The following is an 18,997-nucleotide window of genomic DNA, read 5'->3' on the forward strand; positions in this document are numbered from 1 at the left end:
GACAGTATGGTAGATTTGCCTATTCTGTCGCATAACGAGCCGCCGGTGCTTTGCACTTCCGCGCGCATTTTAGTTTGACCTTGAGGTTATGTTTCCTGCGTTCTGTGCTTTTTATTACGAATCGACTTCATACTTTGGAAAATTTCCCATGTGCACTGGCATTGTTGAAAGTTCATGCATTATCATTAAGTGGATACTTTCGATTGTCGCAGTCGGAAGGAATGCATTATAACTATAGTTCTTAGTGAGATCAACTAACTGAAGTGTTTATAAATGATTGCTGTGGAATTTTGGTGTGATTTAGTGAAAAAATAGTGTTTTACGCACATTTTACTGAAAATTGAAAGCAGTCAGGGTGATTTCGGACAATGCCTAGAAATTATCAGAGGCAAAAAGAAGCTGCTTTGAGGGGTAATTACGAACCGAAATTATTATAAAAAGCTGTACGCGATAATAAAAGTGGCAAGTTGTCTTATAGGAAAGCATTTGATTTCTATGGTATGCCTTGGTCCCCCCTACAAAATAAAGTGCGGAATGTACATCCAAAAACTGGAAAGACAACCAATGCTAAATTAGGAAGAAGGAAATGCTCAAGGAAGCTCGTCACCCTCCGGCCATGCTCCAACTCAACACAACCTGCCACTTCCCGCCACCGCCGCAAATAAAATGTTCTTCCTGGGAAGTCGATTTTTGGCCGTGACTTCTGCTGAGATGAAAGCAGTGCAGAAACAAGTGATGGCGCTGGCAGCAACAGTGAAAATTAATGCGATGAAGCACACAATGAATGTAATGACATTCTGGTGTTGCAAGAAGAGGCTTTCCTTGTTGCAGATTATAAATACAAGTTGAGGAACAAAGAGCATACAAGCAGTATTTTGGCCTGGCCTGAAATATTCGTTCACGGGATGTGGATGTCATATACTTGTGCCCATATAAAAACAGCAGAAAAGTGGTGCTCCCTAACATCCCTGCTGAGGATACAATAGCTAAAGAATAAAATTTGAAAATACTTCCAGTCCAAATTGATAAGAGAGGAATGTTTATTTTCAAAGAAAACGTGTTTTAGATTTATAGGCCTTGGCAACTACATGTTCATTGTATCGACCTTTTTCTTTGCTCTGAGATTTGTATCGTTTGTAAGAAAAATTATTAAGATTTCTCAGTAGGAGCTCTGTACATTTATAACTATTAATATTTCAATTTAGACCGGAAAACTTTATATTTACCTTGTCAAAAAAAAAAAAAAAAAGATCAGTAACACATTACATTTATCATTACAATGATTTTAACCAGTAGTCATATTTTGGACACCCTCAGAACACTTTAAATATCACAAAACTAAAGCAAAAAGAACGAAGAATTGAAATAAAAGACTATTTATGTCCGAAATCAACTAATACAGTACGCTTTGAAACTTCAGACAGCGGTTTAAAATGCATGTGCATCCGAAATCACCCCGAAGAACGGGGTGAATTCGGACACTACTTTTTGTTTTCTCAGGAAAACCTGCATTGGCGTATATTTTTTGTTTGTAGGGTATTGCATTAATTGGATATATTCCTCATTATTAGGGTGATAAACAATACAATTTAAGATTCCCTTCATGAGTTAAGACGAAAATAACCTCAAAACCATCCGAAAACACCCTGCTTGACGGTACCACTGTTTCTAATCCGTATGTTACAATTGGTATGAAATACTGTTTATATAATGTTAATCAAATCAAATCAAAATCTCTTTATTTGCAAATGAGGTGTCTACCTCAGTGGCAAATGGTACACTAAAATACATTATTGTCAAGCACTAAATATTAAATTACCAAGAGAATAAAATTTTCCTATAATACAATATTATACAATTTACGCTAACAATTTTTTCTATTAAACACACAGCTCATCCTTAATAAATTTATATTGTTTACAAAATTCTACTTATAATATCTACTGTACTACTTACAAATATAGTCTACTGATATACAGTATGTGTAATTACTTCAAATGATACTATACAACTGGTATAAGATTAAACTTTACATTGCATTTATTTACTTTTTTTACCCATTCTGGAACCTAAGTAGCATAACGACCTGCTGCGTCTTAACCAGAGCCCCTTTTACCACCACTTTTCAGAGTTCCTGAAGGGCCTTCACAGCTACCGTAGCGGTCCCAGGGCCCTCGAAGTCCCCACTGTACTTCACCCCTACAGGCAGTCCCCTACTTTGGCTGTCCAAACTCCATGGACCAGGGGATGGAATTAATTTTTCACACACATTTTTTATTTACAATAGCCTGCACTGGTTGAATGCCCTTTAACATTTCATTTATTTTCCCTGTTGTTGTTTATTTTCTTCTTGAATATCTGTACAGATTTTGGAAAAGGATCAAACACTACCCCTGGTAAATTATTCCACTCCTTCACGCCCTTCCCAATGAATGAAAATTTACCCCAATTGCTTCTGCTAAAATTCCTTCTAATTTTATACTTGTGGTCAGTTCTGCCGATATAATTATTTTCCAACTGAAGCCTCTCACGGATTTCTCCCCATGCTTCTTCTCCTGTATAGGCTCTATATAATCTATTTAATTTCATTCTCTTGGGTACTTTGTCATCCCATAAAATCTCTCTGACTTGATGATAAAATGTTGTACATTTACTTAGTCTGTTATTAATTTCAGGGTTGATTTCATTACTTCCATTAATAATGCTACCCAGATATGTAAACTGTAAATTTATAACATTTTTTAATGTCTTCAGAGTGATTGGCATACCCTATGTAGTACACGGCTGCAGTGAGCCATGTCCCCCAACAAGTGATGACAGGTTCAGAGTAGTTTGAGGCAACATTTCCTTGAATGTGAAAATATGGCTAGGAGCATTAAGAAACACCTTTTTCACAAAATAAACAATACTGTTTACCCCTGGAAAATTATTTCTAACCTCCTCAGCCAATCTGTGTAAGCCAAGGGCTATGCAAGTTACATGCAGCATGTTACGGTAGAAACTCTTCAATTCTTCACCAGCTTTGATCATACATGCCGCACTGTCACTCAAAAGAAGTAAAAACTTGTCATCCTGTTTTTCTCTTGGCCAAAGAATCCAAAGAGCATCTTGGACGGTGCAAGCTATGGTGCTATGGTTCGTTTTTTTTCAGCATTTTGCACAGTATAATATGAGATTTACCAGGCTCTGTGGCATCTAATTTACCTACCACAATGTTTGCGATATAGCAACCACAATTATCTGTGGTCTCATCCTCTGAAAGCCAGATATAATGATCACCTATATCCCCTCTTATGTCTTTGATAGTTTTCTCATACATTTTTTCCAAATAACTTTTTCTCAATGTGGATTCATCTGATATCTTACAGCAACTGATGTCCTCAAGAAATTTCTTCAACACAGGATTATGTAGTGCATTCCATGCCATGTTTGCCAAAACCAGAGCTTCACATAAACGGATATTAAAATTATCCACCATTGAAGTGCCAGGAAAACTGGAAATTAGTGGCTGCTGCGATGGAAAATTGCTGATACAATATGTACTGTAGATTCCATGTGCTGCACAAAATGTGATTTTTGGTCACATGTCACCTGGAAAAATACGTAAATAAAATAATTATAGTTTATTGTGGACACAAGGTATGTACTATTTGCTCAACTTTTCATTTTGAGTGGACTCCCTAAGTACAATTACTCATCTGAGGTTTGCTTTGCAGCATTCGTCTTATGAGCTTTCAACTGTAATATTTATGTTAACTCACTTATAATTTTCTATAAAACTTGCTTTTCATTACAGTAATGGGGATTTTTATTAGAGGTATGTTAAATAATTCCTTACCTGCTTTTGGCAGACTTGCATCTGTAGTGAAGTCCAGATTGTTATCAATCCACTGGGGAATCAACCAACTTCGAGATGACTTGCCTTTAGGCATCGCTACTTCTGAGATGCGTAAGCTTTTTCAACTGACTCAATAATTTATTTATAGGGAAAATTAATTTTTTATTTTAATTTTAGTCTGTCACACAGTAATGTGTATAGAGCTAAACAGTGTACAGCGCAGTAGTTGGCGGTAGTCGACTGTACAAAATGAGAGATGCACTGAAGCTGGCAAGTTAGGCAGGCTTGTACCTACTAGATACAGATCAGTGAATGCCAGAGGGCTGCCTCTTGATTTGTGCTGTACCCTGGTGGAATACTATTGTATCACATTGTTTTGCTCACACAAGTTATACTTACAAACCACTTCCAGTTCCAAGAAATGAAGTCGTTTCAAAAAGTCGTGCATAATTTTTATTTTTTAAAAATCATTCCCTTTCATTAATATTTGGTACTTCTATTTCAAAATAACATAATATTGTCTTGAATAGCCCATTTAGATTTTTTTACAGTAGGTTTTTTTTTTTTTTGCTAGGGGCTTTACGTCGCACCGACACAGATAGGTCTTATGGCGACGATGGGATAGGAAAGGCCTGGGAGTTGGAAGGAATCGGCCGTGGCCTTAATTAAGGTACAGCCCCAGCATTTGCCTGGTGTGAAAATGGGAAACCACGGAAAACCATCTTCAGGGCTGCCGATAGTGGGATTCGAACCTACTATCTCCCGGATGCAAGCTCACAGCCGCACGCCTCTACGCGCACGGCCAACTCGCCCGGTACAGTAGGTTTTAACATCTTATTTAGCCATTTTTAGGTTTTATAAGATTCAAGTAATTTACTCCTATGGTAATGAATTGGATAAGTAAGTTAAAATACTGCAGTTAGCTAGCAAGGAATAAAATAGTTAAAAACCTAAAAATCCATACCCTAGTTATGTCCATTCATAGAGCGCGTTGGAACTTGTTCATTGGCTTGATGACTTTCGCCTTCCTATTCTTCCAAAATCTCTTCATGAACTCACTATGTTGCCTCTTCCGTTCTTCTGACCACTTTGTACCAGTCCTGCTACTAGTCTTGACCACAAATGTATGTTTATTTACTGAAGTCGTGAAGACTTTGCAATTTTTTGTGATGTCTTCCCCGTTGTTCAATTTATTCTCTTGTTTTGGGAATTTATTACATTGAATGACCTTTTTGTGAGTCTATTATTTATCCATCCTAAAAGTGTGTCCAAAAAATTAGAACATCTCCTCTGTACAGTACTGATGAAACTATCTGTGTAACTATAGAGATCTGCAGTTCACCTTTTGATCAAAATTCCATTTTCCTGTATGGGCCCAAAATTTTTTTCTAAGAATTTTACGTTCTTCTTTTTCAATATCTGCAATTTTTAGAATGACCTCCTAAGTTAAGGTTTCTGATGCATATAGAGCTTCCAGTAGAATAACTATTCTGTAATGTTTCAATTTAGCATTACATGATATTATTATTAATATTAAATGAAATTTTTGAATTCTACAGTATTACCAGCGGTTGTACCCATCGTTCACTGGTTTATTAGCTTCATCGGGAGATCAGTGGTGGTGTCCGACCCATGATCACGGGTTCAATTCTAACCAACAAAAGAGAAAACTAAACCTGAAAGATTTCATTTCATTTTAGCAAATCTACCTATAAAAAGAAAACTACATTACTCCTGTAACAGCAGCCCTGCGGTATCTTCATACAAGGAAGTAAAAGTAAACAGGAGTGAAATACTAGCACTCTCTTCTCTATATAATTAAGTCAGAAGTATGAGGTGGGGAAGTATATACGATGAGGAACGCATGGTTGTTAGTTAGCAGCGGCGATCTGATGGAGTGAAGCCCAGCACACCTATCCCCTTAGTCCCCGCAGCACTGGGCGAGTTGGCTGTACGGTTAGGGGCACGCAGCTGTGAGCTTGCATCGAGGAGATAATGGGTTCGAGCCACACTGTTGGCAGCCCTGAAGATGGTTTTCCATGGTTTCCCGTTTTCACATCAGGAAAATGCTGCGGCTGTACCTTAATTAAGGCCACAGCTGTTTCCTTCCCACTCCTAAACCTTTCCTGTCGTATCTTCACCATAGGACCTATCTGTGTCGGTGCAACATAAAGCAAGTTGTAAAAAAGAAGTCCCCGCACCTAGCGGACATACAGCAGCAAGCCACGTGGGGTGGATTGGGGGGAGAGGGATGCAAACACTTGGACTGCAATATCAGTCTCTGATGCCTTGCTCTCAGAAATACGTGCAACGTTTTTTCTCATTGCTTTCAAGTTTTGTAATTGGAACAATGTGTCAGATGCTTACAATATAATGTGCTTTAGATTTCCATCATTCTCATTTGAGGTTTTTGGCTACACCATAGCCTTGGTAGCTCTAGGTATACGTCACTGATGTTTTTACTTTCTTCTTATTTTAATGTTGTTGTTAACTGTCCAAAAGTTACATGTGGCACGTGCCAGCTGCAAGCATTGCCAACTCCTCACTTTCAGCACAGTTTCATCAGTCTATATCTTTGAAACTACACCTCATAGGATATTGGAACAAAGTGTGTTATGTTTCCTTTTCAGAGAAGTTTCATGCCTTTTCAGCTTGGGCTACCATTTACATGACACCTGTACATGTTATGTGAGCAATAAAAAATAATGTGGAGTATGTTTGTTTTGTAGTGGCATATAAAAAGCAATAATGGGGCTGTTTACTACCACACTCCAATTGACATTTTTGATATTTTTGCTTCTTACTTACCAACTTGTAATTACCATATTTTTCTTAAGTTTAGTAAAGTTATAAAGGAACAAATAAGGATTCCAAAAAATGGTACTTTCATTTAATTGGATCCAATCCTAAAATTATAACACTAGAAATTGTCTTAGGTGTCCAGAACTGCCCGACCTCCACCTACAGATTTCATATATTCTTTTAAAAGGGACCTCAGCAAAACTTTGACAGTGTATAGTCTCTATATTTATTATTTCATTACTTACAGTTTGTGTAATCTGTATAATTCATGGTCATGTTTGTAGAATTCATTAAATTCTGGAACTCAAAGCCTGAGTAGACAGTCAAGTTACTTCTTCTTGTGGAAACCCTTATTTGTTCACGCAGTGGCCTGGAAAGAAAATAAAACTTTGTGTCAGTCTTATAAAAATGAAGAATTGATATTTATATAACAGTATATAGCAGAGTTCAAGGAATGGAAATAAAGTTCTTAAGAAGTGCATTAGGAAAGATATGGAAAGTTAATATAATTAGGACATAAGGACTGTTTGGAACAAAGAAGTTACTGGATGAAGTAGAAAGATCCAGGATGAAGTGGTTTGGTCATTAGAAAAAATATGAAAGGGGCAAGAACTCCAAATTCAATGTTGGAGTGGAAGGTGGAGGGTAGAAGACCTAGGGGTAGACCAAGGAGTAGGCAGATACAGAAAGCGGAGGAAGCAGTGGAGCAGAGCGTCACAGATGGGCCCAAAGTTGTTGAGGGAAGAGTGGTGGAATAACAGTCGGAAATGGAGGTCGCTGAATCTACACAACTGACAATGAGTCCGATAATGGGAAAAGGGAATAAGAAGGATAGTATATTTGGATCACTCATGTAAAAACTACAGAACAGATAATATTTTGTCCACCCATTAATTTTGAGAAAAGTTTGTTACCTTAATGTTATTGGCCTTAACACTGAAGGATTAAGTTATAATTTTTAATTATTCAAATAGACATCACTTCACCTACAGTGAATGATGATAAGGATCCTGAATACTAAATTTATGTATGGTGGGGAAAGATGATCAGCAACTTGAAGTATGCAGGCAATACGATCAATATAGCATCAAGCACCAGGAAGTTGAAGATGTTCATGGACCAGCTCATGAGAATAAGTGGGGAATATGGACTGGAGATCAACATTGGAAAGACAAAGGTTATGGACCGAGCAAACAATAATAACCAAGACAAGTAACAGACTTTGAGGTGGTGGGTGCTCTTATAACAAGGAATGGGGGCTGCTTGAATAAGATCAGATATGCCGTACAGTGGCATGCAATGCGACAGTGAAGCTAACCAGGATTTGGACAGAGCCATCACTACCAACACCAAACTCAGACTAGTAAATGCTCTAGTTTTCTCCATTGCCACATTCAGGGCTGAGATATGAACAATTAATAACGCCGGCATGAGGTAAATTGATGCGATGGAAATGTGGGTGTGCCACCAAGTTCTATGAGTATCCTAGACCAAACGCAAGGTGAATGGTTCTGTTCTAAAAGAGCTCAAGATCAAGGGTAGACTGATGAAGATCAGCCAGACCTACACTTTGATCACTTATCAAGGATGACTAGAGCGATGGAGAAGCTGATCGTGGAAGACAAAGTGCAAGGAACAAAACCACGGGGAAGAGCTCTGAGGTTATTTGACCAGATGGAGGAGTTGATGGCAAGATCTCTACATCAAGTGATCCATCAAACACAGGATAAGAGAGCATGTCAAAAACTCCACAGTCACACATGATGTGTCACCACACCCTTTCAAGAGTACATGGTAGGAGAAAGTATGAAACAAAGACACTTGAGAGATATTGATTCATTTTCAGTGATAAAAGTTCTGTATAAGCAGGATAAGCCTGGAAAATATAGATAAATATTATAATGCCAGTCATGAATGCCTTAATAGTAAAATTTACTCCAGTATATTATGCTGGAATTTTAAGATTTTTATGATATCCCACATATATTTCATAACACTACCTCTACTTCCAAATAGCTAACCCTTCACAGACCAGTTTTATTTTTCAGGTAGCTTATAGATTTATTTATTCATACTTAGTTTCGTGAGACTGAATAACCTAACAGTTATAGATTAACTGAGTCAAAACTGAAAAGAGATGGCTTCAGATATCATATTGGAAAAATAACTGACAGAATAAGTCAGAGAGAGAGAGAGAGAGAGAGAGAGAGAGAGAGAGAGAGAGAGAGAGAGAGAGAGAGAGAGAGAGAGAGAGAGAGAGAGAGAGAGAGAGAGAGAGAGAGAGTGTGTGTGTGTGTGTGTGTGTGTGTGTGTGTGTGTGTGTGTGTGTGTGTGTGTGTGTGTGTGTGTGTGTGTGTGTGTGTGTGTGTGTGTGTGTGTGTGTGTGTGTGTGTGTGTGTGTGTGTGTGTGTGTGTGTGTGTGTGTGTGTGTGTGTGTGTGTGTGTGTGTGTGTGTGTGTGTGTGTGTGTGTGTGTGTGTGTGTGTGTGTGTGTGTGTGTGTGTGTGTGTGTGTGTGTGTGTGTGTGTGTGTGTGTGTGTGTGTGTGTGTGTGTGTGTGTGTGTGTGTGTGTGTGTGTGTGTGTGTGTGTGTGTGTGTGTGTGTGTGTGTGTGTGTGTGTGTGTGTGTGTGTGTGTGTGTGTGTGTGTGTGTGTGTGTGTGTGTGTGTGTGTGTGTGTGTGTGTGTGTGTGTGTGTGTGTGTGTGTGTGTGTGTGTGTGTGTGTGTGTGTGTGTGTGTGTGTGTGTGTGTGTGTGTGTGTGTGTGTGTGTGTGTGTGTGTGTGTGTGTGTGTGTGTGTGTGTGTGTGTGTGTGTGTGTGTGTGTGTGTGTGTGTGTGTGTGTGTGTGTGTGTGTGTGTGTGTGTGTGTGTGTGTTTTTTTTTTCTGCTTCCCAGCTTCATCAGGAGTGTGGGGCTAACTTGACAGATATTCAGTCTTGATGTGGGTAAGTGTAGAGGATAAGAAGAAAGCTGGATAAGAACAGGAAAAGAGAAAAAAACACTAGACAAAGATAAATACAGGTGATAAAAGAATAGGAACAAAGGATAAACACAAAAGAAGGAAAAGATCCCAATGGGATAATAATGTAAGTATAGGAAGGGAACTAACAAGTGTTTGAAGATCTGTCAAGATGGCCCCTCAATGAGTATTGATACCTGTCCTCCTGAAGAAGCTGGGGGAAGCAGAAACAAGCTCACTGGGGCTTGACAAGAGATGGATGTAGAAGAACTTGGATTGATGAGGAGAGAGCCTATCTATTTGAAGATGGCAGTGTTTGAAGTTATGAAGATTGTCTTTGACCTTTTGTGTTTCCATGTTTTTCCTCGTCTCCTATTTCTGTTGCTCCCTTTTCACACTGACTTGCCATTCTGTTCATCCTATTATACACTAAGTGGCCAAAGGTCATGAGAAAACACAGAATGTGATGCTAATAACAAGTTGCTCCTCCGTGAGCCCTCAAAAATGCAGCGAGGCATCGACTCTACAAGGTGTTGGAATCATTCTGGAGGGATCTGGACCCATGCATCTTGCTCTACTACTCACAATTGTTCTTGTGTTGTTGGTGCAGGGTTCATGAAGCATACACAAGCATCATCAGCATCCCATAAATATTTAACTGATTGGATTAAGATCAGGGTATCTTGAGGGCTAATCCATGGTCGTAACTTCACTGGAGTGCTCCTCCAACCACCTACGTGCCACCACAGAGCAGTGACATGGTGCATTCTCCTGTTGAAACATGGTATCTCCATCAGGATACTCTCGGGCCAGAAAGGGATGCAGATGGTCTGAAAGAATGTCCCCATAACGTGCACCTGTCAGCACTCCCTGCAGCCAGACAATGGGGCCTAATTGCGACCATGAGACCGCTGCCCAGATCAGAATTGAGCCACCTCCCGTCTGGACACAACCTTGTTGACACGCGGGGTCCATAGCTTCATGGGGCATACGCCACACTCTCACGCGCCCATTAGCTCGATACAACTGGAACCAGGATTCATCGGACCATACCACAGACCGCCACTGTTCCATGGTCTATTGCCAATGTCCGCGAGCCCATGCACACCACTGAGCTCTGTGTCGAGGTGTCAGCAAAGGGACACAAGTTGGTCGGCAGGTGGTGAAGCCTATGTGGTGCAGTTCCCTCCTTATAGTCCTGGTAGAAATGGGTTCCTGACTCCCAGCATTCAACTGGGTGGTGATCTGACTCACAGTAGCCCGTCAAGTGCCCGGTATATATCTGCGGAGGCGAAGTGATATCCGTTCATTAAACACCTGTGGTCTTCCTGTGCGGCGGTTTACATGAGTGGTAACAATCTCTCTGCAATATTGAAGATCCACCCTCGACACTTTTGACCTTGGAAACCCAAATTTGTGTGTAATCTCCGCAATGCTATGATCTATGCGCCATGCGCCGATGATCATCCCACGTTCAAAGTTGGTTAACTCGCAATGTGTTGCCATCTTCACGGCACTGGTGTCTGTGACAGTCTGCTCGGCTATGCCGCAGCTAGCCACAATTCTCAGGGGTCATACACAGCACATTTTCTAATGAGGCACCCCTTCCCGTGACTTTTAGCCACTCAGTGTGTGTGTTGCTTTGTTATCCCCTCTGCCTCTCTCTGATTTGTCACTTGTTTGTTCTGTTCCTCTACTTATATAACTGACAGATTAGGGAGACACTGGAGTCCCTTGGAGTAAAATCCACATACAGGCCAATGAAGAAAAATCAAGGTATTACAAAAGTCTGCCAAAGACAAGTGTCATCCTCACACCGCAGCAGGTGTCGACAAGATCCTGTGCAGCTGCAGCCAAGTGTACATAGGAACAACCAAACGCAGCATCACCACCCAACTGAAGGGACACAACTGACACAGCTTACTGGGGCAAACTGCAAAATCATCAGTTGCCTAACACTCGCTTCAAGCAGGCCATGACGTACAGTATGACGGCACCGAAGTACTGTCAACTACACTATTTTATGATGCCCAGCAACAAAGGGAAGCCATTGAGATATTGACGCATTGAGATATCTTCAACTGCAAGGAGGAAGCCTGGTTTCCAGTATTTAAAACCTTGAAACCTTGAGGACATGATGGCCATGGCGGATCAAATAAAGCAATAGGCAATCATTGCTGCATGAGACCAGCAAGTCCCCTACTGAGAAACAATTCCAAATGTCCCCGTTAGATGATTGCACTACTCTGCGGATGATTTTATTCCTGCTCTCTCTCCTCTTGCAATGGTAATTTCTTTCCATGCCACTAGGGTATGCCATACCAGACCATCCACAATATTACCAACATTTTGCCTCAATGAAAAACAGAAAATTTTTCAATGGAAGGAAGGAAGGAGGGAGTGAGTGAGTGAGTGAGTGAGTGAGTGAGTGAGTGAGTGAGTGAGTTGTGCAACTAATAAGTTCCCAATATTTACATATGCAGCAGGTACATGGACAACAACAAAACGAGATGAGAGTAGAGTTCAGACAGCCAAGATGAAATTCCTTAGAAATATTGTAGGGAAGGCAAAAAAACATAGAATCAGAAATAGAGAGATTAGAAAGAGGACTGGAGTTTCAAAACTACAGGACAGGATAGAAACAAGAACACTTAAATGGTATAGACAAGTGGTGCAACTGGCAGAAGACTGAGAGTTCCAAAAAAAGTATTTACAGGGAAACCAACAGGAAAGAGATTGCAAGGAAGGCCTCGCAAAAGGTTGATGGATACAGTGGCAGAGAGTGAAGAGAAGAGAGGAAGAAAGGTAGAAGATATATTGGAAGCAAGAAAAGACTGGTGAATAGAAAGCAATGATGGAGGTCCTTGATTCATAACCTGGCCCAGAAAAGAACTAGAAACAGGAACTGAAAAGAAGATTTACTTTTGGAGTATGATCATTTAAAATACTGTAACTTCCTGCCTTAAGTCTATCGCCCATGTTTATCTTGTGTCCATAATAATAAGCAGTTGGGTTTAACAGGTGTCCAAATAGGTGGTATCAATTATGAAGACATTTTACTGAGTGGTTTGAAGAAGATATAAATGATGTGGAAGAGGGAGACAATGAAATTGAAAGTGACCATAATCCTAATACTCAGTCAGAAGCTGAGGAAGAGTATCCTCATGGGAAGTGCAGGTACAAATGGTCAGTTTAAAGAGAGGTTTTTAAAATAAAAATTGTCATTGATTCTTTTGCCACCCTTGTAGTCTAAGGGTAGCGAGCCTGCCTCTTACACTGAGGCCTCGTGTTTGAATCCCGGCCAGGTTAGGGATCATTAGCTGGATCTAAGGGTTGCTTCGAGGTCCATTCAGCCTTTCATGAGGACAATTAAGGAACTACAGGGCTTTATTTACGCTTGGCAAGGACTTTCTCGCTCGACTTTGGCCGCCGATGACAGGCCGCTACCGGTCGCTGGTGCGCGCGGTTTCTGGCACTTCCTACAGTTGCTGAGAGCTGAGCTCCGAGATAGTAGGGTGTTCAATGAAGCTACTGCGTACTGTATGTCGTATTGTATAGTGTTTTATTGTGATTGTGTATAGTGCTGTAATGTATGTGAAATATTCGTTACGTGAACATGTATATCTGCACAATACTTACATTAAGTGCAGAAAATCGTGCGCTAGGACAAGACAAAAGTTTTGAGGGAAATTTCCAGGGAGACCCATTCCTATCAATCGGACAATAAAACAACTGGCCAAGAGATTCAAACGTACAGGTTCAGTAAACAATAAAAATGGACATAAAGGTCATTATCTCCTTACTGAAGCATGTTTGGTACAAGGATCATAAGTAAAAATCTGTGGCCCACTCGTAGCCCAGATTTAACGGCATGTGATTTTTATTTGCGGGGAATGTTAAAAAATGTAGTTTATAGGAACAACCCTCAAAAACTAGATGAACTTAAAGACAATATAAGAGCTGCAATTGCATCCATCAGTGCTGAAGAACTTGGTAGAGTAACCGAAAACTTCATTAGGAGATGCCGATTATTTTGGCAGCGCATGGGGAACATTTTCAGCATAAACTGTAAAAATGGTGAATAAAATGCATGATAACGATTTTGAGCACCGTATTCTGCCGTACATATGCACACGTGGTGGCCGGCAACTGAACCGTCACTGGCGGCCAAGGTCGAGCAAGAAAGTCCTTGTCAAGCATAAATAAAAACCCTGTACCATACAGGAAGTCAGCAACCATGGTCTAGAAAGCCAAGCCTGACTCTGTGTCACTTTGTAATCTGCAGGTTTTTGGGCTGAGCAGCAGTCACCTTGTACTTCCAAGGCCCATCAGGGCTGTCACACCATGAGGTGTGTCTTTTATTAATAATTAATCCTCCAGGATAACATTAACATTAAATAATCACTGAGACCTCATGTAAATGTTAGTACTACAGATAACCTATCATTGGTAAGAGATAAGAAATAAATATTTTTTCCATACTTACAAAAGAATTCCATGGATCTCATTATAATCCCATTCACAATCGATGACAACCATAAGATCCACATGTGGTATTACTTTATCTAGAGATGCTGATGTAGATGCAGCAGCTAGAGATGCTGATGTAGATACAGCAGAGAATGTTGATGAACAAGTGCTGCTAATACCTGTTGCTGTTAACAGAGTTGTGTAACATAGGTATTTATGTCTATTTTATTGGTAATAACATCTCATATGTACAAAGAAGAATTGAGAAATAAACTAGAACACTCCGCTTAATTCCACAATGACTGGTGCGTACAAGAAGAGGGAACAGCAGAATGATGAGACAAGGACAAATGTGAAAACGCAAGGACAAGTGCAATTTCCATATAGTGTAATCATATTCTGTCCTTTCCATATACACTGACTGACAGAGCAAGAAGGAGTGGTTCGAAAGGGATGAAAGTTGGGGAAAAAACAGAGACGGCACGGATGAATAATTGATGTTTATTTCAAACCGATATGCAGGTTACACAATGCGCACGGCATCGACTCAGTAGGATGTAGGACCACCGCGAGCGGCGATGCACGCAGAAACACGTCGAGGTACAGAGTCAATAAGAGTGCGGATGGTGTCCTGAGGGATGGTTCTCCATTCTCTGTCAACCATTTGGCACAGTTGGTCATCCGTACGAGGCTGGGGCAGAGTTTGCAAACGGCGTCCAATGAGATCCCACACGTGTTCGATTGGTGAGAGATCCGGAGAGTACGCTGGCCACGGAAGCATCTGTACACCTCGTAGAGACTGTTGGGAGATGCGAGCAGTGTGCGGGCGGGCATTATCCTGCTGAAACAGAGCATTGGGCAGCCCCTGAAGGTACGGGAGTGCCACCGGCCGCAGCACATGCTGCACGTAGCGGTGGGCATTTAACGTGCCTTGAATACGCACTAGAGGTGACGTGGAATCATACGCAATAGCGCCCCAAACCATGATGCCGCGTTGTCTAGCGGTAGGGCACTCCACAGTTACTGCCGGATTTGACCTTTCTCCACGCCGACGCCACACTCGTCTGCGGTGACTATCACTGACAGAACAGAAGCGTGACTCATCGGAGAACACGACGTTCCGCCATTCCCTCATCCAAGTCGCTCTAGCCCGGCACCATGCCAGGCGTGCACGTCTATGCTGTGGAGTCAATGGAAGTCTTGTGAGCGGACGCCGGGAGTGCAGGCCTCCTTCAACCAATCGACGGGAAATTGTTCTGGTCGATATTGGAACAGCCAGGGTGTCTTGCACATGCTGAAGAATGGCGGTTGACGTGGCATGCGGGGCTGCCACCGCTTGGCGGCGGATGCGCCGATCCTCGCGTGCTGACGTCACTCGGGCTGCGCCTGGACCCCTCGCACGTGCCACATGTCCCTGCGCCAACCATCTTCGCCACAGGCACTGCACCGTGGACACATCCCTATGGGTATCGGCTGCGATTTGACGAAGCGACCAACCTGCCCTTCTCAGCCTGATCACCATACCCCTCGTAAAGTCGTCTGTCTGCTGGAAATGCCTCCGTTGATGGCGGCCTGGCATTCTTAGCTATACACGTGTCCTGTGGCACACGACAAGACGTTCTACAATGACTGTCGGCTGAGAAATCACGGTGCGAAGTGGGCCATTCGCCAACGCCGTGTCCCATTTATCGTTCGCTACGTGCGCAGCACAGCGGCGCATTTCACATCATGAGCATACCTCAGTGACGTCAGTCTACCCTGCAATTGGCATAAAGTTCTGACCACTCCTTCTTGGTGTTGCATTTGCTCTGTCAGTCAGTGTATTATAACCATATGTTGCACCCATCACTGATGTGCAATGTTGCCATCTCAGCAGATTTTCCGCAAAAATTTGATGGAATTTTAAGTGGAACAGCGGATAAAATTTCCTTATAGCGGACAGCGGAATTTTTGACGGATTTGCAAATGTCTGTTAACAGTTTTCAGCGATAAGGATATCATATTTCATCATAAGGAAAAACAATAACATAGAAACTATATTTGCTGAACAGAACTTACCAGCAATGTTTGCTCCTGCAATTGTCACCGAAATAATGATGAACTGGGTGTGTCGTGTTTGACAGCGTGTTTCTATACCGAAAGGAAAGGTGCAGCAAAGTAACACAAGATGGTTGTCTATTCAAGTCGCAAGAAATGGTGTCCTTTCCGAATGGCTTGATTTAATAATGCATTTTCAAGTAACAAAGTAAAATGAAAAGTGTTTCACTTCCAAACTGATATCAATAAACTTTATCTTGTTTTTCTGAAACCCTCTTTGTCAAAACATTGGAGAATCAATGAATCATTCCAGTCAAACTCTGCAGACAATATCGCCAGAAGAATTGTTCTGAGATACTACAGTGATATTTTGACAGTAGATATTAGTAAATATAAATTTCCTTACATATATCTTGAAAACAATAAAATCTGTGATGAAAGTGAAAAACTCTCGAAATATATTTGAAAATTTCCTTATGTGCCTTGCTGGTGAGCTGCAAACTCGACAGAAAGTTTCTTTGGCTGCTCTGAAAGAGTTAGGATTTTGGTCTAATGCTATTGTTGAAAGAGCTCTCATTAGGTAAAAAAAAAAAAAAAATTTGAATGTCTACCGCTATTGTTTACCATACGAGCAGGATTGAAACAAGGGAACAAGTGTTGCAGTGATCATGACTTTTCATCAGATATTTCGAAAAGGAATGGTTCCATGGCTTCATATGAAACCACAGGAAAGGAGAAGATGATGATGCCCTGTTCTAAAACTGGTGAGTGTAGAGTTAATTTCCTCTATACAAAAAGCTGGTTTATGCTATTTTGATTTAATTCAAAATTTTGTGTAATTTAGCAGATTTTAAACTAACATTTAGCAGATAAAATATTCTTGGGTTGGCAACACTGCTGATGTGCTGGATTTTGTACAATATTGAAAGGCCCAGTGAAAAAACAGGGTGGTTCCGTTTATGCAGGGTGTAACAATAAGGTAGGACACATTCCTCACATATAGAAGGAAAGAAGTTATATGGACATGGGTCCGGAAACACTTTATTTTCATGTACATTTCATGTAAGAAAGAGTTTCATGTGGAATGCTGGTATGTTGTGTTCCTGTGATCAATGTAGAGTTGTAGAGAATGAATTAAACATGGAAATAAAGTATTTCTGGTCCCATGTCTATCATTATTATCATCATCATCATCATCATCATCATTATCATCATCATCATCATCTTTTCCCCTTATCTAGCTCCTGCCGGGTCGGGGTATTTATGGTACTTCTCCATCTTCCTCTTTCCTTCCACCATTCCTCTTCTATAATCTTATCTTCCTTCTTATGCCGCTCTTCACTGATTCAATCCACCTTGTTCTTGGTCTTCCTCTTGCTCTCTTGCTCTCGCACTTTGCCTCCAGCATCTGTCTTGGAATTCTATTCTCCTCCATCCTCTTTATATGTCCAAACCACCCTAGTTTATTCATTTCAACTCTCTCACTTAACTTTCCTATCCCAACTTCCTTCCTAACATTTTCATTTCTCACTCTGTCTTTCCTTGTCTTTCTTATCATACTTCTTAGAATTTTCATCACACTTGCATGAATTCTACTCTCTTGCCTGCTAGTCAAAGTCCAAGTCTCAACTGCATAGATCAGTATGGGTACATACTACATTTTGTACATTATCTCTTTACTTTTCTTTGGTACTTCTTTGCTCCAAACAAGTTTCCTTACACCTTGGTAGAATGCATTACCCTGCTGTACCCACCTGCTAATCTCCATGTCCACCGTAGCATTTTGCATTAATTCACTTCCTAGGTATTTAAAGCTGTCCATAATTTACAGACTCTGACTTCCAAGTTTCACAGTGCCCTTTCCCTGCCTTTCCCCTCTCAACATCACCATAGTCTTGCTTTTCTCTGTAGGCTACTGATTTTCATGCCATACTTCTCAATTTTTTCATTCAGTGCATCTAGTTGTTGTTGCACTTCTTTGCTGTTCTTTCCCCAGATCACAACATCATCTGCAAATAGCAGTATCTCCATCTCTTTATCTCCATAGGCTTCCATTGTTTCCTTTACAATTCCATCCATGACCATAATAAACAAAACAGGTGACAGCACACTCCCCTGCCTTAGTTCAGTCTTATTCCTAAACCATTCTGTCTTTCCAATTGGACGGAGCTCGATAGCTGCAGTCGCTTAAGTGCGGCCAGTATCCAGTATTCAGGAGATAGTGGGTTCGAACCCCACTGTCGGCAGCCCTGAAGATGGTTTTCCGTGGTTTCCCATTTTTACACCAGGCGAATGCTGGGGCTGTACCTTAACTAAGGTCACGGCCACTTCCTTCCCGGTCCTAGCCCTTTCCTGTCCCATCGTCGCCATAAGACCTCTCTGTGTCGGTGCAACGCAAAAAAAAAAAAAAAAAAAAAAAAAACCAACTTTCCAACTGGGGTCAGTACTCTGCTAACACAGTTGTTGTACATGCTTGCACCATTTCTAACACTTCTCACATTTCTCCCCCTTGTCCATATAACATACGAAGGTAATCCCAAAAATAAGGTCTCCTATTTTTTTAAATAAATACATAGACCTGTTTATTTCTACAATGGTTTACATCATTTTACAGCTTGAACATTTAGCTATTTTTCTACATAATCATCATTTTGGTCGATGAATTTTTGTACACGCTGTGTCACTTTTTGTATGCCGATATCATACCAGCTCACCCCCATGCTGTTCAAGAAGTTGTGAGCGGAGCTTCAGGAAACCTCAGGAACCAAAGTGCAGAGATCATCCAGGGTGATCCGCCGATCTTCAAGCATGATTTGCTCAACATTCACGACTGTCTTGACAGAAATTGACGGTCTCCTGCTCCTTCGTTCGTTTGTCGTGAATTTCAGTCCGA

At 41.0% G+C, this 18,997-nt stretch overlaps 1 protein-coding gene across 1 annotated transcript in view; it reads right to left on the reverse strand.

Moving 5' to 3' along the window:
- Nucleotides 1-18,997, reverse strand: part of LOC136878793 (uncharacterized) — a 127,174-nt gene that overhangs the window by 40,545 nt on the left and 67,632 nt on the right. The window contains exons 10-11 of the mRNA XM_067152267.2: nt 14,084-14,252; nt 6,886-7,010 (exon numbers count right to left, since the gene is read on the reverse strand). Coding sequence (XP_067008368.2) covers nt 6,886-7,010; nt 14,084-14,252 — 294 coding nt within the window. The remainder of the gene's footprint in view (nt 1-6,885; nt 7,011-14,083; nt 14,253-18,997) is intronic.

Source organism: Anabrus simplex, chromosome 8 (genome assembly GCF_040414725.1).
Source record: "Anabrus simplex isolate iqAnaSimp1 chromosome 8, ASM4041472v1, whole genome shotgun sequence".
Lineage (NCBI taxonomy): Eukaryota > Metazoa > Arthropoda > Insecta > Orthoptera > Tettigoniidae > Anabrus > Anabrus simplex.